The sequence below is a fragment of the Cornus florida genome, unplaced genomic scaffold, assembly GCF_030987335.1.
Source record: "Cornus florida cultivar Cherokee Brave unplaced genomic scaffold, ASM3098733v1 CherokeeBrave_3.0.0_Hap2_Chr11, whole genome shotgun sequence".
In the NCBI taxonomy this organism is placed as follows: domain Eukaryota; kingdom Viridiplantae; phylum Streptophyta; class Magnoliopsida; order Cornales; family Cornaceae; genus Cornus; species Cornus florida.
Window position 1 is genome coordinate 115,133,247 of NW_026775581.1, and position 27,750 is coordinate 115,160,996.

The window sequence follows — 27,750 nt, forward strand, 5'->3', positions numbered from 1 at the left end:
TGTGCCACCTTTACTACAAACAGGTCACACTTTCTGACCGCTTATATACACTCTTTTTTTATACACTCTTTTTTTGGCAAGTTCAAACTGTGATCTGAAACTTCATTTCAATTCTTATGAACAATTTGGCCGCTTGCCCTGAATACATACAATGGTAAATTTTGGCTGCTTGCTTCAATTTTACAAAAAATAAAACAAGTCTTTCATTCTATATGAGGTAAAAAAAATAAAAATTGTCCTGAAAAAAAATTAAAAATAATAAAACTACTACAGAAAAGCAAAGCAGCGGGCATTAATGACCTGACTTTTGGAAGTCCAGACGCTTTCTCCTCCTGCCAAATAATGTTTATAGTCGGTATTTGGCAATGGCTTGAGCTCGATGTTGGGTTGTGGAAAGATTCTATTTGTCACCACCTCCAAACATCCCCATCATGTCTTTAGCAGACCCCATTTGTTTCATCAAGTTTTGTAAGCCACCCATGCCACCAATCTGCTTCAACATCTGTGGAGGAAGGACTTTGCTCATATGTTGTGCATTCATGTTTCGGGACAAGGCACTCATTTCTCCCTTCTTAGGAATCTTGAGTCCCTTCATCTTGCTCCAGATCTTAGCAAGACGCTTGTATTCCTCCATCATTTCCATTACTTCTCTAACTTGACGACCTGATCCTCTCGCTATCCGCATTATTCGTGAATCATTCATGAGTTTTGGGTTAGAACTGTCCAATTCTGCAAACATTATCAGCAACTAGAATCAGAACTTTGGATACCGGAAACCTGGAAGTGAAAGTGATCCCCCTAAGAGACCAAATGAAATTGGCTGGAACTATCCATTGACCGCAACCCACAACAGATTAGCAATTAGAATCAAACACCAAAAAAACCACAGAAATTAGAATTAACTTGCCTTCATTAGTCATTGAATCCATCATAGTCATATAACGTTTTATTTTTGCCTGGCTTTCTTTCTCACGGCCTTTTGGCATTAACTCTGCACTAAATCCCGGAAGCATCGAAAAAACCTGAATATAGCAAACAGATGAATTGATAACATAAAACAAAATCCACTAAATTCAAATTCATCAGTGACATACACAGACTCAACAAAAAGGAGAAAAGCCAGGGTACTACAAAATTCAAATTATTCTTGTCTTGGAACTTCTTAAATCTTGACAATAACAAAGAAACACCTACCCTTTCTCCAAGGTACTACAAGAGATCTATATTTCTCTCCTACTCAAGAAGACTCCAGAATGTAGGTTCCCTGGTTTAAGCAGCCAATATAATATTTCCAGACTACTTCAAGAGAGAAGAAATCCTTAACCTATGTCATCCTCTATGTGCTTCACAAGCAAAGTGGTAAGCCGCTGCCTCCAGATGTGTGCCCAAATGAGAAGAAATTAGGGGTGCAACTTGGGTTGGGAAACCCGAACGCAACTCGATTTTTTGCGGGCTTGGGCAATTATTTTTATAATTAGGGTTGGGCTTGGGTTGAAGTGCTAGCAACCTGAGCCAACCCGAACCCGAATTATAATATTATTTTCATATATATTTTTACTTTAAAATACATTATATATAATATTTAAACTATGATTACCTTTTTTTCTTTTCACCTTCCTTTGTTAAATCTTAACTTATTGTATGTTAACATTTAGGAGACTTAACTTTCTAAGAATTTGTTTGTAATTTATTAAAAATCTACAAAAAAAGTTTTTGAACTTTTTCCTTTTTAAGAGTAATTTAATCTAAAACTAATTCAAGATGATATTAAATTTTCGGTGTGAAGATTAGCCACATGAATAACCCGAATTAACCCGAAGTTTTAACATGAAATCTAAGCCCGAGTTGCAAGCCCTAGAAGAAATCATAAAGCTAGGTCAACTAATACATGCTTCATATGCAACGCAGCAAGCAAAGCAGTCTTCAAATATGTTCACATTAAAAGTAGCAAAGAAGACAGTCAACCTTCTTCCTTGAACTATATATTTGCCTTTCGAAAGGTTCAAAATAGGGCTGTTAATTTACTTGAATTTCAGATTTGACATTTTAGGTCCAGTGGAGGATCTCCTGGGAATATTTCTCATCTTCCTCTTGGTTCATTTGCAAGGATAACAATTGATTGTTTAAACTAAATCTGTATCCATAAAGCCAGTTACCAGGCTTGTGACTCTATATTCAAATGCACAGCTATTGGAAATTCATGACATCCTCATATCTAGCTCAAATGTTTACAAATTCACTCCGTGCTGCCCAAATGGGATAGCATGAAGCCAAATGTTAATGCTCACACCCTAGGAATTCATGTCAGCTAGCCACTAGGAGCCTTCATGGAGAGATTATTTCAGTACACTTTTTTATTTTATTTTCTGTCTCTCATTTCTAAAGCAGCCGACTTGGGAGATACAACTAAAAGCTAAACTCCTTAAAGCTCCTATAGAGTCTCTTCAAGATTCTTTAATAACTAGAGGGGGAGAAGGCGTATCCTGTTAATATTTAAAGGTAAGTTCTGTAAAACAGCTATTAGACCAGTAGTGCTTTATGGGACAGAATGTTTGGCAGCTAAGAAACAACATACATATAAAGTGTGTTTGGCAGAAATGGAATGTTGCGATAGATGTGCAGCTAGACAAGAAAGAACAGAATTAGAACTGAGAACATTTACGAAATCGTTGGGGTAACACTTGTCTTCCTGCCTCTCCAACCAGCATTTCTGGATCAAACACTATTGTAACTAATCAAAGTCGAGATAAATTGAGGAGAATTGGATTAAGATGGTTTGGTCATGTAGAAAGAAGACCACTAAGTACTCCAGTTAGGAAGAGTGACATAACCCACGTAAAGGGTACTGTTAGGGGAAGGGGAAGGCCAAATTTACAGTGGGTAGAGTTAGTAAGGAATGATATGTTAACATGTGGTTTGAATGATGATAGAGCGGAATGAAAAATTAGGATTCATCTAACTGACCCCAAGTAGTCGGGAAAACGCTTTGTTGAGTCAAGTTTACCCCTCTGCATCTGTTATCCCACAATCCCTTTAGTTAATTTACTTTGAGAACTATTATTAATGCAAGTGCCAGAAAATTAAATAAAATATAAAAGTACGCCAACTAAGACTAAAAGAAGTCCTCCCTTTAATGATTAAAAGAGATGAGACGAGACAAACAATCCAAGATATAAGAGAACATTTCCCTAGCCAACGTTTAGATCCAGCTCAAGCCAAACCTTTTTGGTTCACCACAACATTTCCCACTTGTCTGACTATTGTTGAGTAGTTCTTAGATATCAAACCCACCATTATAGGTCCGAAAAATTATGTCCATTTGTTCTTGTATCATTTGATTTGTGGACCTAATTTAGTATGTGCTGCCTCTAATGTCACAAAATCCACTTAAATCTTAAGCAGACTACCTTGCTTAAAGCAGTGCCTCACTAGAAACAGTTTACTTGAGAAGCTCTATCTTTCCCCTTCTCTACCCCTCTATTAGAAAGCCATCAAAATGTAAATCCTTTTTACCCAATAGAAATTATGTTTATCATCAAAAAGAAAAAGAAAAAATAATAAATAAAAAAATAAGAAGAGAAGAAAGAAGAAGAAATTAATTAGGTCACATACAACCAGGTTGTTTATTCCGGCTACTTTTATGGCAATTATTTGTTGGAAATACTCCAGCAGTACTGTAATTTGAATATATTAAGCCTTTGTAAAATTTTCATTCACTACGTCTTTTTTTCCTCAAATTGATTAACTACATCTTTTATTCCTCAAATTGATTAGTAGTCAGAATTCAGAATTCCTTTCCAAACAACAGTGGCACATATTTAAATCCCAGCAACTCTTACTAAACTGTCTGAAAGGAATTTCGAGAATGATAAAGAACTTGCAATATTGATAAATAATTACTAGCATTTTCAAAAAAAAAAAAACATTTTGGATATCAAATAGACACCCTTTTCTCAAGCTTTAACAGAACAATGTTAAATATATACCCACTTACCAGGAAAATAAATAAATAAGTTAAATACAAACCTGGCCAATAGGACCCATTTTGAGTATGTTTTGAAACTGCTCATACATAATCCTCAAGGTAAAGTTCCCTTCGGAAAGCTTTTGCAGAAGCTCAGGCTGTTGATCCATAGGAACAACTTCATGAATTTTGTCCATGAACCCAGACCAGTCACCCATGCCTAGTTCAAATTGAATTTTGCAGGTAAATAAAACATTAATTCTAAAGTATTTCTAAAAAATAGTTAACTGAAATGGCCAGATAATGGTACCCAACTCGAGGCATTAATATTGGAGAAAGGAAATGCAAACCTAAAAGACGGCTGACAAATGGTTTAACATCAAAAACTTCAAACTCATCCATATGCTCTCCAGTTCCAATAAATATGACAGGACTTTTTGTTGCTGCAACTCTGGTATTGAAAGTGAAAATCAAAATGTCAAAGCTAACAAAAGCAAAGGCATGATATTTACCTTCTTATATTGTCATAAGTTCAAATAGCATCCAATAAAAAACAAGTTAAAAAAAACAACTTCAAGGGTACGTTCTTCCACCATATGATCCTTCATGGAAATTTATCATTCTTCCTTGAACAACGCCTTGCAAATTCAATCAATGGAGTTGCAAAACTAAAGACTATCCAACTGCCAACCATTTACTACAAGCCTCCTTATGGTTCTGGGTCAGGTCTTGTTTCAGCATCAAGAGGTCGGCACAAACACACCAAAGTCTACTGCTCAAATAAAGACGGCCAAATTTTTAGAAGTAGGAAGTTGTTCACTCATTAAGCTCCTCACTGCTTGCACTCCATCTTAGAGACATCTCAATGGAGGGGAGTACAAGACCATGCTAAATAGCATATGCAGCAACATCAAAAGAAGTTACTTTTTATTTCATACACCACGTGTGTTACGTTATCGTAAATCTATAGTTGGTAGTGAGATGTCAACAGAAATATACAAGAGTTCGAAGTTCCAAAGCACATGTACTAATATTACTGGACCAGTCATAGCAACCAATTAGAAGTTTCACATAATTAGAAAGTCATGATTTTCTATCCAAATGCACAATTATGATTGTACCGTCAAGAAAACAATACAAATTACAATCAGAAAAGGAACTATTGAAGTCTTTACTACAAGAAAATGATAGCTATGAGAAAAGGCTACACCAAGTGGAACAATAAAAGCCCTGTATTAATAACAACTACTAGGAATACTAAGAAAATTGCATTGCATTTCGAGAGTTTTGATAGCACTCAAATAAATCCCCACCAAGGACAGTCACGTTCTTACTGATTTAAATTCAATATTGTCAGATAAAGCAAAAGGTTCAATAACACAATCAAACGATATACAGGAAGATCAACAGCTGTGTATAATTTAACAGGTAATTAAGTGTCTGACAGAACCTCTAATATACAGGAAATGGAGAAAAACAAAAGAAAAACAAAGGTGATCTGGAAATCAGACTACAGACTAATTGGATCAGGGATAATGACTGGTTTTGCTGGCCAAAAATCATTGGCATAATGTGCTACAGACTAATTCGATCAGGGAAAATGACTGGTGTTGCTGACCACAAATTGTTGGCACAATGTACTTTTGAGTTAAAAAAGTTCTGCAACTTCTTCCTCCTTCCATTTAGGAAGGTTAAGTTTATGCAACTTTACACTGTATAAATGCTAATACATAGTTTAGTTACTCTAGATTGCACATACATTTATCTAAAAATAAAAATTAAGTGATGTAGACTCTCTTCACTGAATCAAAACAAAATATTAACCATATATATATATATATATATATATATATCACACATACACTGATAATATACAGTATATAAAAATTCTATAAAGCAGATGGAGAACATTAGTAAAAACCAACTAGAATGCTATACAAGTGCATTTAACATGTGGCAAATGTTAAGTGAGTGAATCATTAACACTTACGCACTAAGAGCGCCACCTCCCTTTGCATGACCATCCATTTTAGTAACAATCACAGCTCCAACTGCAACACTCTGTTTGAATGCTTGAGCTTGATCAAATGCAGCTTGACCAATACTGCTATCCATAACAAATATAACAAGATCCGGTTTCTAAAAGATTCCAAGAAAAGAGATTAGAAGCTGTAATCAGCAGATAATAGATAAGTAGAGCAGTGTATGAGAAAAGTACCGTTGCTTCAGAAACTTGACGCATTTCTTCAAAGAGCGCAGCTTCCTGTTTATGGCGTCCACTGGTATCTACAATTATCAGATCACAATTTTCCTTGTTGAATCTTTCAACACCTTCTACTGCAATTTTAACAGGATCTGACTCCATGTAGCTGTTGTAAAAAACCAATAAGTTATTCCATGATGAGCTCTAAGAGTAAAATGCATTACCAAATAATTAGGAGATACATTGATGTCAGAAGTTCAGAGGCATATAACTTAAATGGGAACTCTTAGAAGGGAAAAAAAAAAAAAATGAATGATCAAATTTCAAAGGTCATATGGCAAGTCCAAATTAATGAATAGTCTTGCAACTTTTCTTCAAATACACCTTAGTCACAAGACTCGCAAGTCATCTGAACTCGTCCATAAAAAATTTATTATTTAAGCAGCTTGGCACTAAAAATATGCATCCAACTTCTGCACTCTTCCAAAACTAGGCTACTCTTTTAGAAGACCATTAAAATTGTCATCTGCCAAACAGATAGAATCGAATGGAGAAGCATTTGTTGTCAATTAATAAACTGGCAATTAGATGCATGACAACATGATAAAATGAGTTGAAAGAACGATGATGGCTAGGTTTGGTGCAGAATTGCAAGTTTAGCACACAAAGTATTAATATTGCTCCTCCATATACTCCAGACTGGGATTTCAAATACATCCAATAAGTATGTACCGATCAAATCTGTCATTGTCACTGTATCTCCATGCATGTCCTAATAAAGATAAGCATATGGATACTGATGATCTTATTGTTGCTTTATTAAGATAGACATGGTATGAGATAGACAATAACCCCATGTTAACTGAATAAAAATAATTATTATTTGCAGTCGCCTCACTGGTGGGCTCTCGCAAACACTTTTTTTGTTTTTTGTTTTTGGGGACTTGTGCAAGCTAGCCTTGATTGGTCATCTGTCATATAATCCCACTTTGCAGTGATTGTTGTTAGAGGCATTTTTCTAGTTCCTATTCTACTCGACTCAACTCAGCAAAACCTTTTTCATTTGGTATCGGCTACATTTCATTTTGCTTTATATCAGACAATTTTGTCAGTTTACACACATGCTATCACAGCTTTCCTATCCAAGGTCTTAAAACGTGGTCATGTCGTTACGGTCTCAGGCTGTAACGGGAATTGGCTTACGCAAATGTGAAACTTTTTATCACTAAGAAACGTGATCAAAATGAACTGATACACAGAATTCAATAAAATCATATTTTTAATGACTTTTAGTAAATTTTAGTGAATATTCAAAGGAAATTCTATATAGTTAATGGCTTATAAATTCAATAATTCATACTTTGCTGCAAATTTACGGTCACAAATGAATATTTAAACAAAAATCAATATGTCACATTCACAAAAATTGTACACACTAATAACTTCGAAATTGAAAATGAGTATACCTACAGTTAGCACTTGGAAATCATATACTCTCATTTATTTTGTTAGATTCTATGCCTAAATAATTCTTCATTGTTTTACAATGAATTTTAGGGTAAATTACCCCAACCTCTGATATTTGCCTTTATTACCTTTGGATTAAACTTTTAAAAAAATAACTGTGACAACCTTGTCAGAGTTAAGATCCGTTAGGTTGGCTAACAGTAACAATAAATTACCATTGTCCATATTTTTTATACACCAATTCTACACATCAAGCTAACCTAACCAACCCAAAATTCTAAAAGACAAAATTGTCTTTATCATCTCTCTGCACTCAACCGCCGCCGCCACTCTCCACCCTCATTAAGGACCACATCACTTTTCCTGACCGGTGTAGCTACTGGCTGTTGGTGCACGTGATCAAACCATCTTAATCAGTACTCTCTAATTTTATCTGCAGTGTAATACAGTTTGCATCCTGTATTTTCAATTTTTCTAATTTTATCTATACTCACTTAGTTTCTTGTAAGCACATTATATTGACTCTCCTCCTAGACATAATGTCAACTAGCTCCATCCCTTTACATACTGAAACTACCGACGATGAAGTTAATGTCCGTGGTTATCATAATAATAGTTACTTCTGACTTGTGGAGTCAACAAAAAACTACAAACGAGTTTTCCTTTTTCACACTCACCACCCCATTGGCCCTTTCTGATCTTCTTCTCACTTCACTTTCTTGCTCTTTTTCTGCTAAACTAGTTTTAAAACCAACATTTCCAACTACTTCCTTTCCATACCAACACTCAACTATTCAGTGAAAAATGAATCATTATAACAGCACAACATATCAAGCTTCCAAAATCACACTTGACAGCATGAGAACCAATAAATTGTGAAAAGAGTACCTTCCATAAAAAGGAATTTTAGCTTTAGTAGCATTCTGCTTCAACTGGTCAAAAGCACCAGCTCTGAATGTATCTGCACACACCAGAGCTGGTTTCCAGCCCTTCTTCTGGTGGTAATATGCATATTTTGAACATGTTGTTGTTTTCCCAGACCCTGGAATTATTTTCATACAGAAAATCATTCATAAATATGCAAAGGAAAAAAAATTCATAAATCACTTTATGGAGGAAAGAGAAGGTAAACCACACACAGGAAAATAAATACAACATACAAAATGATTAATTACTTAAAAAATAATCCCTTCATACACCCCCCACACACCCCCCCCCCCCCCCCCCCCAACAAAAAAATAATAATAATAAAAACACCCACCAAAAAAAATCCCCTCATATTTGTCCAGTTTGAGAAGTCTATAAAAAAAACTTCTCTAGGGTTATCATTTGAACAAGTACTTCTGGAAGCTTCCTGAACAATCTAACTTTTGAAGGAGTAGTTTTGGAATCTTGTACTTTGTACCATAAGGATAGACACATAAATGCGCCTTAAAATTAGGAACTTCTTGCATGGACAAGCAATTTGGACGCAGGAGTATATATAAAGTTATTAACATGTGAAAATATTGTGGATCCATTATTCAATCAAACTACATGTAACACTCAGACAAACAAGTACATATGATGAAGGCCATGACCATAACAGCTTTTTCCAATGTCAAAAGCATTATTTAGACATTACATAATACAGAATAGAATAATCCAATCCAGAATCAGCTGAGAAAATAAACATACCTTGCAAACCTACAAACATGACTACACTTGCTTTCCCTTTCTTTGGAGTAAAAGACGGCTTCCCAGGATCCAACATTTTGCAAAGCTCATTGAATATGGCCTAGAAATAAATTTAAAGCAGGATCCACATTAGTCTAGGTCTAGCAGTGACAAAAATTAACAATAACAAAGCAATGTTATGCTAAAAGAACAAAAAAATTAATTCAATTATTTGAATACAACTTAGAAGTAACGTAAATTTAGACAGACTCAATTATTTGGATAAGTATTTAAATTCAATTCTCACCGATTGAACAAACTTCCTAAGATCCAATAAAAATAAACAGGACCAATACAAGACCATTCTCAAACTTCACTCTAGGTAGGCATGACTGCAATGTCAATATGAAATTGAAATTTTTTAGTCTTCTCAAGTATAGTTACAGACATAGGCTATGGTGAACCATGAAATGGGGGATAATCATAAAATAAGAATTGAAAATTTATCAGAAATTCAACCCCAAAAATATATATTAATAGTGCAAATGAACTCTGCATCAAAAGCCAATTCATTGGAATTTTAAGTACAAATGTCAAAATTCAAAATTTAAAACAATACATTATATAAAAACTAACACCTGAAATTTCTTAGCTGGTTCAATTGGACATTCACATTCAAGGTGTAAATCATTAATTCCACAAATCCCTATATCCCAAAACAACTCAACAATCACAATATCATAAACCCTCATTCAATAATGAACCAATTATTGAACGAACCTTAAAAAATGCCATCAAACAAACCTTTTCTTGCAATTGAATAAACAATTTTATTTGTATCAACCAACCCCTAAAATTTACATTATTTAACACCCTCCACTTAATTGGAGGGTAACTCGACCATTTGGGTTAGTTTAGGTTATATTCATATCTTTGGGAACAAGAGCAACGCAGAAGACTAGTTTAAATAATAATAATAATAATCATTATTACAATAAAATCCATTGTCATATTGCTTTATATTCATCAACACCACCAGAAATTCAGAACCTACCTGTTGGATGAAAATCCAGAACCTACCTGTTGGATGATCTTACGCTTGTTGTGGCCAGCAGCGAGATCGTCCAAATTCACTATCTTTTTTATATTTGTAGACATGTCTCTGACCAGCTTGAATTGAACATCCGCCTGAAGGAGAGCGCGCGTGATCTCATTGAGGCATTCATTCAGAACTTTTTCATCGATGATGGTGGCATTGCTCATCTGCTGAAGAGCACGCGAAATACTCCCTCCTAGCTGTGCTAACACCATTTTGATTGATTGTCTGTCTGAATAACGCGATCTGTTTTGAGATTCAGACTGAAGGAAGAAGGTAGAGAAAGAATATTTGATCAATCGATTGATTGATTGTCTGTTGTCACGATTGTTTCAAATAATTAGGGTTAGGGTTTTGGATCGGGTAGGAAGGTTGGAACCTATGCAAATAAAGGTCAAGTTTAGGAAGCCAGGCACGTGAGTAGCGATAATACAATGCGGGGAGTACAAAAAACTCGAACCAATGTTTTTTTATCGACATACTCTTATAATATTAGGATTGAGTAGAGATAATCGAATCCTATACTAAAATAGTTACCGAATCGTGACGTGATTTAGTTATCTCATACTTTTTAAAAAATAAGACTCTGATAATAAACTTAAAAATAAGAATTTAAAAGACGAAATGTTTAAATAGGAATTTTTTTTTTTTTCTTAAAAATTTGACGTGACTAATTCACCTTACGATTAAGTGATTATTTCGATAATATTTTTTTATATCATTAAATCAATAATCCAACTAATAGTTTGCATTAGACTAATTCAAGCAATGACTCCAATAAAATGGAGCCCTAGCGGTTTTTCAAGAGAGTAGTGACAGAATCCGATTGAGGTGTGGCGTGCCCGTTTAAAGGGCTAATTATAGCCAAATTTTATGGTGTTCTAACATTGCTCATCGCAGCAAAATAAAAAAATAAAAAGTGCTCGAGTGCATGTTCGAGCTCGGTCAAGCTTTGACTCCTGATCGAGCTTGGCTCACCTACTCAGTTAGGCATACAAATAAATCATTATATTTAATCTAAATTTTCAAAAAATAAGAAATAAAATAATCATTTTGCATACATGAATTTACTAGAAAACATACCTACTGACTTATACATCAATATTAGCCTAATATTTTATCTTCAAAGATTAATACTCCATCACACTTAACTGTGAAATTCTGAGCACACTTAACTGATAAGATCCATTGTATTATTGTTGGTTTGGTACGATGTGTGTAATATTAATGATAAAAACTACTCGCAATAGAATGAATTATTGTATGATAGGATTATGTTGAGAGTGTTGAACCTCAAGAATGCATAGTTAAGCATAAAATTAGTCTTTATTTTATTCAAAAGAAAGAAAAAAAAAATTTTGTTTTAGCTAGGTCTAAGTTGCAATAAAACTGAAAATAAATTAAATTAATAAGGGATGATATCAAGGTGAGGAAAACTTTGGTCTATTGCTTCAACTATAAAGAAATTCACACACATGTATATATACGGGAATCAAGTGACTACAAGGGCGGAGCCAGTATATGCCCGGGGGCACGTGCCCCCTCTGGCCTGGCCCCACTTACTATAATATATATACTATTTTACATGTATATATGAAAATTTTCATATAATGCCCCCCTAATTTTTTTAAAAAAAATTATTTCTTAAATTTTTTATTTTTTCTCTTTTTTACTCTTTAAACAGGTTTAATTCCCTTCTAACAAAGTCAAAATTTCCTTTTTGAATAAAACTCTAATTTTTTTCCCTTCCAAAATTCTCTCATTTTTCTTTCCTTTTTTAAATTTTTGTTAACTATTTATCATTCTTAAACTATTCATTGATTGATATATTATTTTGAGTAATTTTTCTTCTTTATATTTTAATTTATAGAATATATATTTATTGTCGTCATTATTGAAATATATTTTTTACACTATGCCCCCCCTAAATTTAATTTATGGCTCCGCCCCTGGCTACAAGCACACTTTAATTCAATTAAGAATGTATGTATAAATAAATACTAAGCCATAACTCATTTTTGGTTGACATGAATTATCTATCAACTACTCTAATCTACCATGCAGTACAACTCGTCTTCCCTAAGCATGAGTTATCAAAATATTTATTCATATTGATAACCAGTTCTATCATTAAGATAAGCCCTTAGACGCCAATCTCTCGCAATAGAAAGGTTTGAATTCAATTAAAACAATATTAATTCTACAACAAGAGATTAATTTTATTAAAACTAATTTTATTCATTAAAACCCAATTACTTAATACAACTAAGTCAATTGCTCAAAACTATTAAATCAATATACATATAAAAATCTCCAAAATTAAAGAATAATCAAACCATGTTACTCGGACTAGGGTTTCATAAATTTCCTAAGAAATGTTTTAGCTACTCATGGAGAGGAAAAATATCATCATTGTTGGTGTATAAAGCCATCTCCATAGACCGCCAATTGGAATCTTCAATCTTCAAAACCCTAAAAGACGTCACAAAGTAATTGAAGAAGAACAGCTTGAGAACCCCCAAAAAATGTGTCTTTTCATCTTCTTTTATAGTGATGAACACGTCCTAAGCCCTCTTGGATGGGTTTTACCACTTTTGGGGATAGTTGGGCCATATGAAAACAAATAAGAGTAATTCTACATCAATCCTGCAAGTATTTATGACTTCCAGGGTGTTAGTTTTCAAGCCCTAACATCAATGTTCAAGCCCTGGGTTTAGTGCTCGAACCTTGAGTGCTTGTGCTCGAGCACTGTGTCTAAGTGCTCGAGCACTACTTCCATACTTAGTCAAATTTTGATTAAAAAAATTAGCGTATTTTCTTTCATACTTAGTTTTTTCTTGAATTTCTTTTGTTAGTGCTCGAGTCCTGGAACCTGAATTTTATAAAATCTTCCCCGGTTGAGTCTTGAATCGACTCGGAAGGGCCCGGACATTTTCCTAAGTATCGGGAACATCGCCATAAGCTTTGAATACATGGAATTACCCGTCTTTTGGGGTAAAAACCTACAAATAGCAAATGAACGAAAACAAACATAATAATCGAAATAAAGACATTACTAAGACATTAACATATGTCACGTTTAAAGGCTTGAATATGTAATATTCAACACTTATCATGGTCCCGCCTAACTCTTGCCTCCATTTCCTTATAAAATCATTGTGTTGCGCTGATGCACTCCTTAGGAAGCAAATAAATTTAATAAAAAAAAAATTTTTGAGCCGTGGAGTATTTGAGATTGGCTCGTTATTAATCATACATATAAAATTATTTGGCTTAGTTCGTTTATTAAACAAATGAACATGAATCGAGTTCGAGCTATTCGTTGAAAATTTTACTCGCAGCTGAAGATACAAGATTTAGTTTCATTTTTCTCTCTCTCTCTCTCTCTTTCTCTTTCTAGCTCTTTCACTTTCCACCCGTCATGGTCTATTTATAGGCCATGACCTTTTTTTTGCAGTTAACCAATTACATTGGGCTTATATCCGAAAGCTCTCTTCCTTCTGGGCTGGGTCTTGTAATGGGCTTGACCTTCCTCGGTGGCCCCCCCACGTTCGGCCCATTCCAGGGTGCTTTGGCATGGATCCTACTTCAATTATTCGACCCGATCTCGTTTCCGCGATCCATATTCGGCCCATGCCACTTGCCGCATCCTCAACTGCCCCCATAATTACCCCTTATTGATTAGGGGGTAATTATTAGAGGCTGCTAATGATGACCTGACGGCTCGAGGAGATCGTGTGGGAGAATGGACGGTTAGATCTAGGGGTCGGCGCTTCGAGATTTAAAAAGACAACCCATCGCTTTCCTGACTCCTCGGCTCTTGGGCTCATCTCGTCTTTATAAGCTCCATTGATTCTCCATCGATCCTCTTTACCGTCTCCATCTCACCTTTTGCTGCTTGAATCCTCTCCGGCGATCTCTTGCGAAAGATCTTCCTTCCAGTGGCTTTGCAATACTCTCTGCCGTTTTCACTCTCTAAGATTAGTTTCATTTGTATTTTTCTTTTGGAAGACTTCTTTCTTCTCCCCGGAATCCTCATCCACTCTCACCATGTGTAATACCCCTAATTTTAAAATGATAGTCTCGGCATTTATTTATTATTTTTATTGTATTTTTCGTGATTATTTGGTTTAATTATTTTTATTTATTGATTTGGTTTAATTGTTTACCTATGTGTCATGTGTTTTAAATTGAATTAAGTTATCTTTTATTATTTAATTGGCATTTTATTGTTTAAGTGTTTTTAATTATTTAATTGGGTTTTTAATTGGAATTAATTAGTTAAGTGGATTAAGTGTTTTTAATTATTTAATTGGGTTTTTAATTGGAATTAATTAGTTAAGTGGATTTAATTATTTAATTGTTTTCTTTCATTTAATTCTGTTTTAAGTTACAGTTAACTTTGGGGTTGGAATTTCACGTATAGGTAAGCCGTAACAGAGGTAGTTTCATTGGCCGACTAGGTTTAGAATTAGGGCTCTGTCTCTGATTAAACACGGATTAGGGTTATGAGTTTTACGCCTATATATATATACGGTGATAATCTGTATCAAGGGTTAGAAAAACCCTATTCACGTACCAAAGATACAGAGAGAGAAACAAAGAGCAGTTGTGGGAAAACTTAGAGACGACACGGGGATTTCAAAATTGAAATCACAGGCAAGTTCTTATCTTCCTCCTTCTCTTTGGCTCGTGTTCTGTGCACCTAGATAGTCTCTAGGGATTAACTAATTAGTAAATGAAACTTATGTGTTTAATGTATGCTTGTTGATGATTTGTTTGCATTGGATCCAAATCTGTTTACAGTTCGTGTATTGTTGCTCCCAGTTCTGTTCATTAAAGCATATTAAAATCTGTTGAGATTTTAGTTACGATTCTTGCCTCTATCTTCTGTAAACAAACCCTGGGGATGTTAATGGGATGATATAAGACTCCTAAGATCAGTTTGTGAAGAGAAACAGAGAGGTTGGAATAGAATTATAGTTTCAGTTTTGTTCCTAACGTGGGTTAGTTCGGTAGCAAATTTAACCTCTGTAATTGATTTTAATTGTTGTTACCAAGCCATTGGGATGCTACTGGGTATTAATATGACACCTAAGTTTGGTTTTAAAAACTAACAGAGTGTTAGGAATAAGCCGGAAAAGGAGCACAAGGGCTGAAACGACGCACCGGGGACGAAGGCTCTCAAAGGAGGTGAGAGCCGGCTCCATAGAAGTGGGAGCCGGCTCCCACAACAAAGTAGAGCCGGCTCTAAGGAGTCCTAGAGCCGGCTCTAGGCTGGAAAAAGAGCCTGCTCCAAATTGTGGAGCAGGCTCCCTTGTTATTTTTGATTTATTTTAAGTTTTTTTTTTTATTTTCCACGTACTATGTTCACTGTTGGAGCATGGAGACTATTTGAGTGAATTTGGAACTTTACAGAGGGATTAAGAAATGAATTTTGAGTGTTATTAAGACCCTAAATTGATTAAAGTTTAATTCTAAATTGTCGGGACAAACAGTGTAAAAAAAATTAAGGCACTTCCTATGTTGTTAACAATTGGAAGTTGAATTAATTGTTGAATTCAATTTCTGCAATTTAATGGAATATAATGTGTTTATAAAACTTGTTTTAGAATGCATTCAAGTGCATGATAAGGTCATTTAATTATTAATTTTGATCTATGCATGCTTAGGAGGCTAGTTGCTGAATTATTAAATCGTTTCCTGCAACTATATAGTTAATGCTTGGATTTAAATTGCCGAAATATTAAACAATCTTCTGAAATTGTTTTAGCAATTTATTGGATAATAATAGGATTATTTAAACTATTCACATGCATGATGGAGTCCCTGACATATTAAATTTGGTCTATGCATGCTTTGAATGTTAGTTGTGGATTTGTTAAATCGTCTCCTGCAACTATATGGTTAAATGCTTGGATTTAAATTGCTGAAGCTTTAAATATTTTTCTGCAATTGTTTGGATGGTGGTTTTTGGTCTGTAAATTATTGAACTGTTATATATGTTGTAATTTACATGGATATGGAGGATTGTATGTACCGGTATGGGACGGTGACATACTAGGGACGGTTTAGCTCAAAACACATAAACCTAACCTAATGGATTAATGGAATGGATTGAAAGATATCGAATCCTAATTGTGACTAAGTCAGATCAGCTGTAACCAAGTTGGATGACTTCCTAGATTAACGGATGGTAGTTAAGTCATATCAACTAAATAAGTTGAGTGACTAACTAGTTGGTTTATTGTATGTCAGTTTAATAAATAGTTGAACTGCATACCCTGGATTTGGATGGACTTTATATATATGTTTATGGTACCATGAGTTGAGCTTAAGTCTCAGACTCGTTGGTTAGGGTGCGTATATGCAGTGGATGCGTAGCTGGTTATAATAGGTTGAGGTGTACCCTGTTAGGTCTAGGTACTCATGCCCACCTTTGGGTGCGTATTCGCATGTTGCCTTCTATTCAGGTTGAGACCCCTATTATAGACTAGTGAATGTCCCTTAGTGTGGATATATTTATACGTATGGACTAGATAAATATTGTGAGGTGTCTACGGTGTATCTGCGTATCGGGTCACTGTATGGATTGCAGTTAGATTAGAACTTGCTCGTGGGTCTGACCCACTCCTTTATTATTCTTTTCAGGTACAGGATGGTTCCAGCCTTAGAGCTCGATCGTGCTTGTCAAGGATAGTCTCACTTTCATCGGATTACGTAGGACTTTCCCCGATGTTTCTAGTATTATCTATTTTCAGTTTCAGTCTCAGTTGAATTTTTAGTTAGGGGTCCATCAGTGGATTCCCAAGTTGTAACTTTGAAGTTTTGGAGGATTGGAGTTTTAAATTTTCAGTTACACATGGAGGATTTTATTATTATTATTTCTTTCAGTTTTATTCTATCTTTATTGGTTTTGTCATCTGTGTTCGTTTTAAAATACTTTAATTGTTTTATATTCCCTCGGGTTTGGGCCTGGGCCTGATCAACCCGTGTCTCGGATCCAAGGGGTATCACAGTTGGTATCAGAGCACTCCAGGTTCAAGTGTCTCTAGGACGTTTTGTATTAAGACTTCCGCGTAGCGTTTTGTTTATATAGAGCTCATGTTTAGGATTCGTTGAATTCTTTCACGGTTCGTTTAAACTCGTACCGATGTCTGTCTTTCTATGTTAACAGCATGGTTAACACTGGAAGAGGACAGAACATGAATAGTCGACAAAGGAGAGCGGCACGTAGACAGCAGGAACGTCTACAACGTCGGCAAATTGAATAAAAGCAGCAAATGCCAGGGTTTCAGGAGGAGCAGGAGGAAGTTCAACAGACTCAGGGTCGGGTCAGAGATCCAGAGATTCCTCCATACCTCAATGACCTTGTTGCTCGGGCTATAGAGGCAGGGGTAACAGCTGCACTCCGGAACCAACCACAGGTTCAGCAGGCACCTGTACCAGCACCAGTGGTTCAGACGGATTCTTGGGGAAAGGCTAGGAGCTCTTTCACAAAGGGGAGTCCACCTGTGTTCTCAGGCTCAACCGATGCGAGAGCAGCTCACCAGTGGAAACAGGACATTGAGCGTCATCTTCGTTTGGTTCAGTGCACGGAGGTTCAGAAGCAGATGCTTACTACTTTCAAGCTAGTTGGGGATGCACTACAGTGGTGGGAGTCAGTTACCACCTCAGAGGAGAGGATGACATTGACTTATGATGAGTTCAGTGCTCGCTTTGAGGAGAAATATTTTCCCTATGCAGTCAGGGCAGTTATGAAGACTGAGTTTCTAAATCTGCAGCAAGGAAACATGACAGTGGCGGAGTATGAGCAACAATTCACACGCTTGTCTCTCTTTGCACCGGAGGAGGTGGATACAGAGGAGAAGAAGCGTAACAATTTCGTTAAGGGACTGATGTGGTCTATCAAAAGAGCTATTACAGGTAGTCCAGCCTATACTACCTATACTCAGGTGGTAGACGTCGCTCTACAACAGTATCAGTTGACTGTGGACATCAGACAGGCTCGTGGTGAGAAGCGGGGTGATAAAGACTCTACTAACCAGTCAGCTGAAAAGGGGAACGGCAATGGTCACCAGCAGAATGACAAAGGCAAGTTCCAGGGGCAACAGCCTTGGAAGAAGCACAAGGGTGGTTCAGATGCTCACCGGAATGGGGCACCTATTTAGAGGCAACAGAATGGGGGACCACAGGCAGGACAGGGTTAGCCACAGGCTAACCGACAGAGGAGGCCATTTGGTACTTTCCAAGGTAGTTGTTACATTTGTGGGGAGTATGGTCATACCACCAGGCAGTGTCCTAAAGCAGGACAGGGACAGGAACAGTATGTGCAGCAGGGACTGAGGGCACCAGTGCCTCTACCAGCTCCACAGGTTCCACGGATTCAGGGACAGACACATCTGGCTTTACCGGTACCGCCGCAGACTCAGGGACAGGCACCACAGCAGTTGCATTATGGCAGGGTGTATAACCCCATGCCACAGGATGTTTAGGCACCTCAGACTATTGAGGGTAAGTTTCCTATTTATGGTTTACATGGACGTGTTTTATTTGATACTGGTGCTACACACTCATTTGTAGCTAGGACTTTTGTTGCTTTATCTGGGATGAGGACGAGGGTATGCACTAGACCTCAGGGTATTTCTACACCATTGGGTGATACAGCTATTATACATGAGAGTGATGGGCCTGTGACACTAGATTTTGGCAGACTCAGATTTCTAGCCAATCTACTGGTCCTGGACATGCACACTTATGATGTGATACTTGGGATGAATTGGTTGTCTCACTACCATGCTGAGATACCCCTCGGATCTGAGACACGGGTTGATCAGGCCCAGGCCCAAACCCGAGGGAATATCAAACAATTAATATTTTATAATGAACACGGAATACAAAATAAATTAAGAAATGAAATTAAAGCTGGAAGGAACTAAAAATAGAATCCGCAAAATATTATAATTATTAAAATCCATCAAACCCAAACTCCAAAACTCCATCAGTTTACAACTTGGGAATCCATCTCTAGTGGACCCCTATTAAACATCCAAACGGAAGATAGAACAAATGTAATAAACGTCCAGAAATAAAACTATAGATCCCTACATCGTCGGAAGAGTGAATAGAGACCTCTGCTCAACACGAACACGTCCAAGCCTGGAACTGTCGTGTACCTGAAAAATAGAAGTGGGTCAGGCCCACGCGCAAGTTCTATACTACTACAATCCAAACAGAGGCCCGATACGCATGTACATCCTAAACAATTCAACAATAGCTAATAGTCCGTAAATATATATATAGTCACACTAAAGGACTCTCACTGGACTACAGGCCGGTCTCAACCTGAATAGAGGTAACATGCTAAAACGCACACGAAGTGGGCATATGTACCTATACCTAAACAGGGCACACCTCCAACCATCGTAGCCAGCTACACATCATGATGCATATAGTTCCCTAGCCATCGGTCCTGAGGCTCAAGCTCATACCGAGGCACCATAACAGTACATATATAAAATCCATCCAAAATCCCTGGTATTGCCGCTCAACAAGTAGTTGCCATGACAATACAAATCCACGGGACTTAACTTTTAGTTAATCCCATCCTTATTCCAAGTAGGTGGGTAATGGTATTGTTTTAAAAACCAAATCCATCCTTAGTATGCCACCGTCCCATACCGGTGCCTACTTTCCAATCCTCCAGTAGTCAATAATACCAATAAATCAAGTATATATCAACTAAATTCCAACATCCAACATTCAATGCTAGCAGTGATAAAATAAGCATTGATAAACAGGGTCACAACAACAACATATACATGCCCAATTTAAGTTATTCCCATTAGTCTGATATAAAGACAGAATTAATTAAAACTTCCATTTAACACCTTACAAATGACATACAGATATGTAGGGTATGTATCACAAAATCCTAACCTCCACAGTTGATACTAACTGTGATAATGTAAGCATCAAAACAATTCACAGTATGTATGTAGACATGCTCAAATTATAGTGTTCCACAAAACCGATCTAGTGTTAAACTCAAATCCTCCTAGTATTTAAGTTCCAACAGTTGCTATTACAGAAGTTAAGATAGCTATCATCTAGACCCATCCTTCCAATAATTTATACTAGCAGTGGTAAGGAAAAACGTGAACCACAGAACCACAATGCATCTACAAACATGCTTAGTCTAGGTTGAACAAGTATACAACACTACTGTAACTACCAGTTTCATAGCAAAACAGATATCATTTTAGTTTGGTTTAATCTTCATTAATCCTGGAATCATTTAAGAGTGCAAAGAGTATGAAGCCTAAGGGAAAGAGTAAGGATAGAATCTTGCCTCAGAAACTTTTGTTCAAAGTTTCAACGTCGTCTTCTTAAAAAATCCCGGCGAGTTCCAAAACCCGGTTACTGTTTAAGGGTACGAAACACTATTCCTGAACTCAAAATCTGATCTCACCTTTCAGATTGTGTGACACTGAGTCATGAACCTATCCTCCAAATTTCAGCTCGATCGGACCACGGACGAAGCAGGATCGGATGTTTGATGAAATCTGGGCAGAATGGAAAAAAAACCTATGCGACCCGGTTACTGTTCATGAGTACGAATCACTGTTCCCGAGGTCAAACTCTGATCTCCATCGTGCAGATTATGCGTCATTGAGTCGTGAACCTCTCCTCCAAATTTCAGCTCGATCGGACCACGGACGAAGCAGGATCGGATGTTTGATGAAATCTGGGCAGAATGGAAAAAAACCTGTGCGACCCGGTTACTGTTCACGAGTACGAATCACTGTTCCCGAGGTCAAACTCTGATCTTTACCGTTCAGATTGTGTGTCACTGAGTCGTGAACCTCTCTTCCAAATTTCAGCTCGATCGGACCACGGACGAAGCGGGATCGGATGTTTGATGAAATCTGGGCAGAATGGAAAAAAACCTGTGCGACCCGGTTACTGTTCACGAGTACGAATCACTGTTCCCGAGGTCAAACTCTGATCTTCACCGTTCATATTGTGCATCACTGAGTCTTAAACCTCTCCTTCAAAATTCAGCTCGATCGGACCACGGACGAAGCGGGATCGGAGCTTTGATCAAACCTTGGCAGAATGTGAAAAACTGCGTTTTTCCTTCTCCACTTCCACAAAACGTGTGCTTTGTTTAAAAAAAACCATACACAGACATCTACCTTATACTTATAGAGTTTTCCTAAACCCTAGGTTCATTTAAGTCTAACTCACAATCCTAACCGGCCCATCCAATTAACGTAGAAACCTACGACGGCTATAATATAAAACCCTAATTTATACTGTAATTAAAACCCTAGTTAGATGTATTTACCTATTTACCCTATTCACCATTAAATACTTAACAAATAATCTAATTGAACAAAATAATAATTAGTAAACCCAATTAAACCAAATAAGACACACGTAAAATAAGACACACATAGAATAATTAAACCAATTATACTTAAACCATTAATGCCAACTAAATAATTAAAACACTAACATGTAATTCCAATCAAATAACTAAACCAATTACACTTAAACCATTAATGCCAATTAAATAATTAAAACACTAACAAGTAATTCCAATCAAATAACTAAAAATAAATATCATTTAAATAAATTAAATCACCACAAAAGAAAACAATTAAGCACCTAATAAAAAAAATAATGACACATAAGCAAATAAAATGCACTTAAATAATAAATTAAATACCATTAAATACCAGGAATATCCTTTTTAAAATTAGGGGTATTACACATGCCCAAGTTGAATGTTTTGATAGATCTATTATTTTTACCATACCTGGTCAGGATATATATGTAGTAGCTATGCCACGTTCTAAAGGGGGCGGTAACACCTATTTGTTCCATGTGGAGGAGAAAAAGGATGAGGGGATTACTGTGTCATTGGATAACATACCAATTGTACATGATTTCCCGGATGTATTTCAGGAGATTCCAGGATTGCCACCTAGTCGCGAAATCGATTTTGTGATAGACTTAGCTCCAGGCATTGGGCCTATTGCCAGAGCACCCTATAGGATGGCACCGGTAGAGATGAGAGAGCTGAGGGATCAGATTCAGCAGTTACTCAGCCAGGGTTTTATTCGTAGGAGTACATCACCTTGGGGAACACCGATTCTATTTGTGAAGAAGAAGGATGGTTCGCTTCGTCTGTGTATAGATTACAGGGAGTTGAACAAGGTTACGATTCGTAACAAGTATCCTTTGCCCAGGATTGATGACTTGTTTGATCAGTTAAGGGGAGCCATATATTTCTCCAAGATTGATCTGCGTTCTGGGTATCATCAGCTGAGGGTTAGGGAGCAGGATATTCCTAAGACAGCATTTCTCACGAGATATGGTTCTTATGAGTTTCGTGTTATGCCGTTTGGGACAACTAATGCACCTGCAGTATTCATGGACTTAATGAATAGAGTCTTCCGGGTTTATTTGGATCAGTTTGTTATTATCTTTATTGATGACATCTTGATCTATTCTCGGTCGAAGGATGATCATACTAGACATCTTCGCATGGTCTTGCAAATGCTTCGTGAGCACCAGTTATATGCAAAGTTCGAGAAGTGTGAATTTTGGCAGTGGGAGGTGAAATTTCTGGGTCACGTGGTGTCAGAAAAGGGGATAGCAGTGGATCCGGCCAAAGTTTCAGCGGTGGTTGAGTGGGGACAGCCTACATCACCTACTGAGATTCGGAGTTTTCTCGGTCTGGCAGGATATTATAGGAGATTCATCCAGGGGTTCTCCAAGATAACAGGACCACTCACTCGTCTGACCAAGAAGGGTGTACAGTTCGCGTGGGATGAACACTGTCAGCGAGCTTTTGATGAGTTGAAAAGGAAGCTGACTTCTGCACCGGTTCTGGCTACTCCGCAGAGCGGGATAGAGTATCTTGTTTACACGGATGCTTCGTTGCAGGGTCTTGGATGTGTATTGATGCAGGAGGAGCGACCGATTTCTTATGGATCTCGGAAACTTAAGCCTCATGAGCTTAATTATCCAACACATGATTTGGAGTTGGCAGCAGTGGTCTTTGCCTTGCGTATTTGGAGGCATTATCTGTTGGGTGAGTCCTTCAGATTATTCAGTGATCACAAGAGTCTGCAGTACTTGTTCACTCAGCGGGAGCTGAATATGAGACAGCGCAAATGGTTGGAGTTTATAAAAGACTATCATTTTTCTATACAGTACCATCCAGGGAAAGCGAATGTGGTGGCGGATGCACTCAGTCGCCGACCTGTTGGTAGTCTTTCTGCTCTATTCACTACTGAGTGAAATGTTTTGAAGGGTGTGGATGAGTTATCGGATGCTTTTATAGCTTGCATGGTGGTTACACCTTCCATCATTCGCAAGGTTTTACAAGCACAACTCACCGATCAGCAGTGTGTCGACAAGGTCGCAGAGATAGCTTCCGGAGAGGTTCCATTCTACTATGTTGGGGCTGATGGAGGTTTAAGGTACAAGGGACGGTTAGTGGTACCTTTTGCTGATAATTTGAGGAAGGATGTGATGACTGAGACTCACCACTCTGAGTTCTCTGTTCATCCAGGAGGCGATAAGATGTATCAAGATATGAAGCGGCAGTTTTGGTGGGCAGGTATGAAGAGGGACATTGCTCTTTTTGTTTCTCAGTGTAGTACTTGTCAGATGGTTAAGATCGATCATCAGAAGCCGCCAGGAGCTCTACAGTCACTACCAATTCCGGAGTGGAAATGGGAGAGCATATCTATGGATTTTGTGGAAGGGTTGCCAAATTCTTTCAAGGGGCATAATTCCATATGGGTAATTGTGGATAGGTTGACCAAGTCAGCTCATTTCTTGCCTATTTGCACTGACTACACTTCAGAGCAGTTGGCGAGGCTTTACATTTCAGAGATTGTGAAGCTACATGGCATTCCATTGTCTATTATATCGGACAGGGATTCGAGCTTTGTATCTGGATTTTGGAAGAGTTTTCAGCAGGCTTTAGGTACGGAGTTACACCTTAGTACTACTTATCATCCTCAGACTGACGGACAGACTGAGAGGGTGAATCAGATTATGGAAGATATGCTTCGGTCGTGTGTGTTGGATTTCAAGGGCCACTGGGAGGAATATTTGCCACTTGTGGAGTTTGCTTATAACAATAGTTTCCAGAAAACTATTGGGATGGCACCTTTTGAGGTGTTATACGGTCGACCGTGTCGATCACCTGTTTGTTGGATGGAGGTTGGAGAGAATCGATTCTTGGGTCCTGAGTTCATCGAGGATACCTCTGAAAAGATTGCTCTTATTCGAGATCGCATGCGTACTGCCCAAAGTAGGCAGAAGAGCTATGCTGATCGTCGCACTCGTGCTTTGGAGTTTCGGGTTAGGGATCAGGTTCTTCTCAAAGTATCTCCTATGAAGGGTGTTATGCGCTTTGGGAAGAAAGGGAAGTTGTCTCTGCGGTTTGTCGGTCCATTCATGATTACGGATCGAGTGGGAGCTGTGGCTTATCGGTTGGCATTTCTGGATAACTTGGATCGCGTTCACAACGTGTTTCATGTTTTCATGTTGCGAAAATTTCTGCGCGATGAGGATCGGTATCAGCATATCGATGTTGGGGAGATTGAGTTGCAGCCGGATGCAACTTATTTGGAGCCACCATGTCGTATTGTTGACCGTCGGGATCAAATCCTTCGCAATAAGGTTATCCCTTTAGTCCGTGTGCAGTGGAGTCATCACAATGAGGCTGAGTCCACTTGGGAACGGGAGGATGTCATTCGCTCGCAATTTCCTGAAATATTGGAAGAAGGTAAGGGTGAATTCCGAGGACGGAATTCCTTTTGTTAGGGGGGAAGAATGTAATACCCCTAATTTTAAAAAGATAGTCTCGGCATTTATTTATTATTTTTATTGTATTTTTCGTGATTATTTGGTTTAATTATTTTTATTTATTGATTTGGTTTAATTGTTTACCTATGTGTCATGTGTTTTAAATTGAATTAAGTTATCTTTTATTATTTAATTGGCATTTTATTGTTTAAGTGTTTTTAATTATTTAATTGGGTTTTTAATTGGAATTAATTAGTTAAGTGGATTAAGTGTTTTTAATTATTTAATTGGGTTTTTAATTGGAATTAATTAGTTAAGTGGATTTAATTATTTAATTGTTTTTTTTCATTTAATTCTGTTTTAAGTTACAGTTAACTTTGGGGTTGGAATTTCACGTATAGGTAAGCCGTAACAGAGGTAGTTTCATGGGCCGACTAGGTTTAGAATTAAGGCTCTGTCTCTGATTAAACACGGATTAGGGTTTATGAGTTTTACGCCTATATATATATACAGTGATAATCTGTATCAAGGGTTAGAAAAACCCTATTCACGTACCAAAGATACAGAGAGAGAAACAGAGAGCAGTTGTGGGAAAACTTAGAGACGACACGGGGATTTCAAAATTGAAATCACAGGCAAGTTCTTATCTTCCTCCTTCTCTTTGGCTCGTGTTCTGTGCACCTAGATAGTCTCTAGGGATTAACTAATTAGTAAATGAAACTTATGTGTTTAATGTATGCTTGTTGATGATTTGTTTGCATTGGATCCAAATCTGTTTACAGTTCGTGTATTGTTGCTCTCAGTTCTGTTCATTAAAGCATATTAAAATCTGTTGAGATTTTAGTTACGATTCTTGCCTCTATCTTCTGTAAACAAACCCTGGGGATGTTAATGGGATGATATAAGACTCCTAAGATCAGTTTGTGAAGAGAAACAGAGAGGTTGGAATAGAATTATAGTTTCAGTTTTATTCCTAACGCGGGTTAGTTCGGTAGTAAATTTAACCTCTGTAATTGATTTTAATTGTTGTTACCAAGCCATTGGGATGCTACTGGGTATTAATACGACACCTAAGTTTGGTTTTAAAAACTAACAGAGTGTTAGGAATAAGCCGGAGAAGGAGCACAAGGGCTGAAACGACGCACCGGGGACGAAGGCTCTCAAAGGAGGTGAGAGCCGTCTCCATAAAAGTGGGAGCCGGCTCCCACAACAAAGTAGAGCTGGCTCTAAGGAGTCCTAGAGCCGGCTCTAGGCTGGAAAAAGAGCCTGCTCCAAATTGTGGAGCAGGCTCCCTTGTTATTTTTGATTTATTTTAAGTTTTTTTTTTAATTTTCCACGTACTATGTTCACTGTTGGAGCATGGAGACTATTTGAGTGAATTTGGAACTTTACAGAGGGATTAAGAAATGAATTTTGAGTGTTATTAAGACCCTAAATTGATTAAAGTTTAATTCTAAATTGTCGGGACAAACAGTGTAAAAAAAATTAAGGCACTTCCTATGTTGTTAACAATTGGAAGTTGAATTAATTGTTGAATTCAATTTCTGCAATTTGATGGAATATAATGTGTTTATAAAACTTGTTTTAGAATGCATTCAAGTGCATGATAAGGTCATTTGATTATTAAATTTGATCTATGCATGCTTAGGAGGCTAGTTGCTGAATTATTAAATCGTTTCCTGCAACTATATGGTTAATGTTTGGATTTAAATTGGCGAAATATTAAACAATCTTCTGAAATTATTTTAGCAATTTATTGGATAATAATAGGATTATTTAACCTATTCACATGCATGATGGAGTCACTGACATATTAAATTTGGTCTATGCATGCTCTGAATGTTAGTTGTGGATTTGTTAAATCGTCTCCTGCAACTATATGGTTAAATCCTTGGATTTAAATTGCTGAAGCTTTAAATATTTTTCTGTAATTGTTTGGATGGTGGTTTTTGGTCTGTAAATTATTGAACTATTATATATGTTGTAATTTACATGGATATGGAGGATTGTATGTACCGGTATGGGACGGTGACATACTACGGACGGTTTAGCTCAAAACGCATAAACATAACCTAATGGATTAATGGAATGCATTAAAAGATATCGAATCCTAATTGTGACTAAGTCAGATCAGCTGTAACCAAGTTGGATGACTTCCTGGATTAACGGATGGTAGTTAAGTCATATCAACTGAATAAGTTGAGTGACTAACTAGTTGGTTTATTGTATGTCAGTTTAATAAATAGTTGAACTGCATACCCTGGATTTGGACGGACTTTATATATATGTTTATGGTACCACAAGTTGAGCTTAAGTCTCAGACTCGTTGCTTAGGGTGCGTATATGCAGTGGATGCGTAGCTGGTTATAATAGGTTAAGGTGTACCCTGTTAGGTCTAGGTACTCATGCCCACCTTTGGGTGCGTATTCGCATGTTGCCTTCTATTCAAGTTGAGACCCCTATTATAGACTAGTGAATGTCCCTTAGTGTGGATATATTTATACGTATGGACTAGATAGATATTGTGAG

The 27,750-nt window shown here is 37.1% G+C and overlaps 1 protein-coding gene across 1 annotated transcript; it reads right to left on the reverse strand.

Moving 5' to 3' along the window:
- Positions 1-88: 88 nt before the first annotated feature.
- Positions 89-10,848, reverse strand: LOC132282831 (signal recognition particle subunit SRP54 2). Its single transcript, XM_059784637.1, has 9 exons — positions 10,371-10,848; positions 9,312-9,411; positions 8,523-8,676; positions 6,183-6,333; positions 5,955-6,103; positions 4,315-4,415; positions 4,027-4,184; positions 908-1,022; positions 89-729 (listed from the first exon to the last, which is right to left on the reverse strand). Exons 1-9 carry the CDS (start codon positions 10,599-10,601, stop codon positions 401-403), a joined length of 1,488 nt encoding a protein of 495 aa, XP_059640620.1. The 5' UTR covers positions 10,602-10,848; the 3' UTR covers positions 89-400.
- Positions 10,849-27,750: the final 16,902 nt, after the last annotated feature.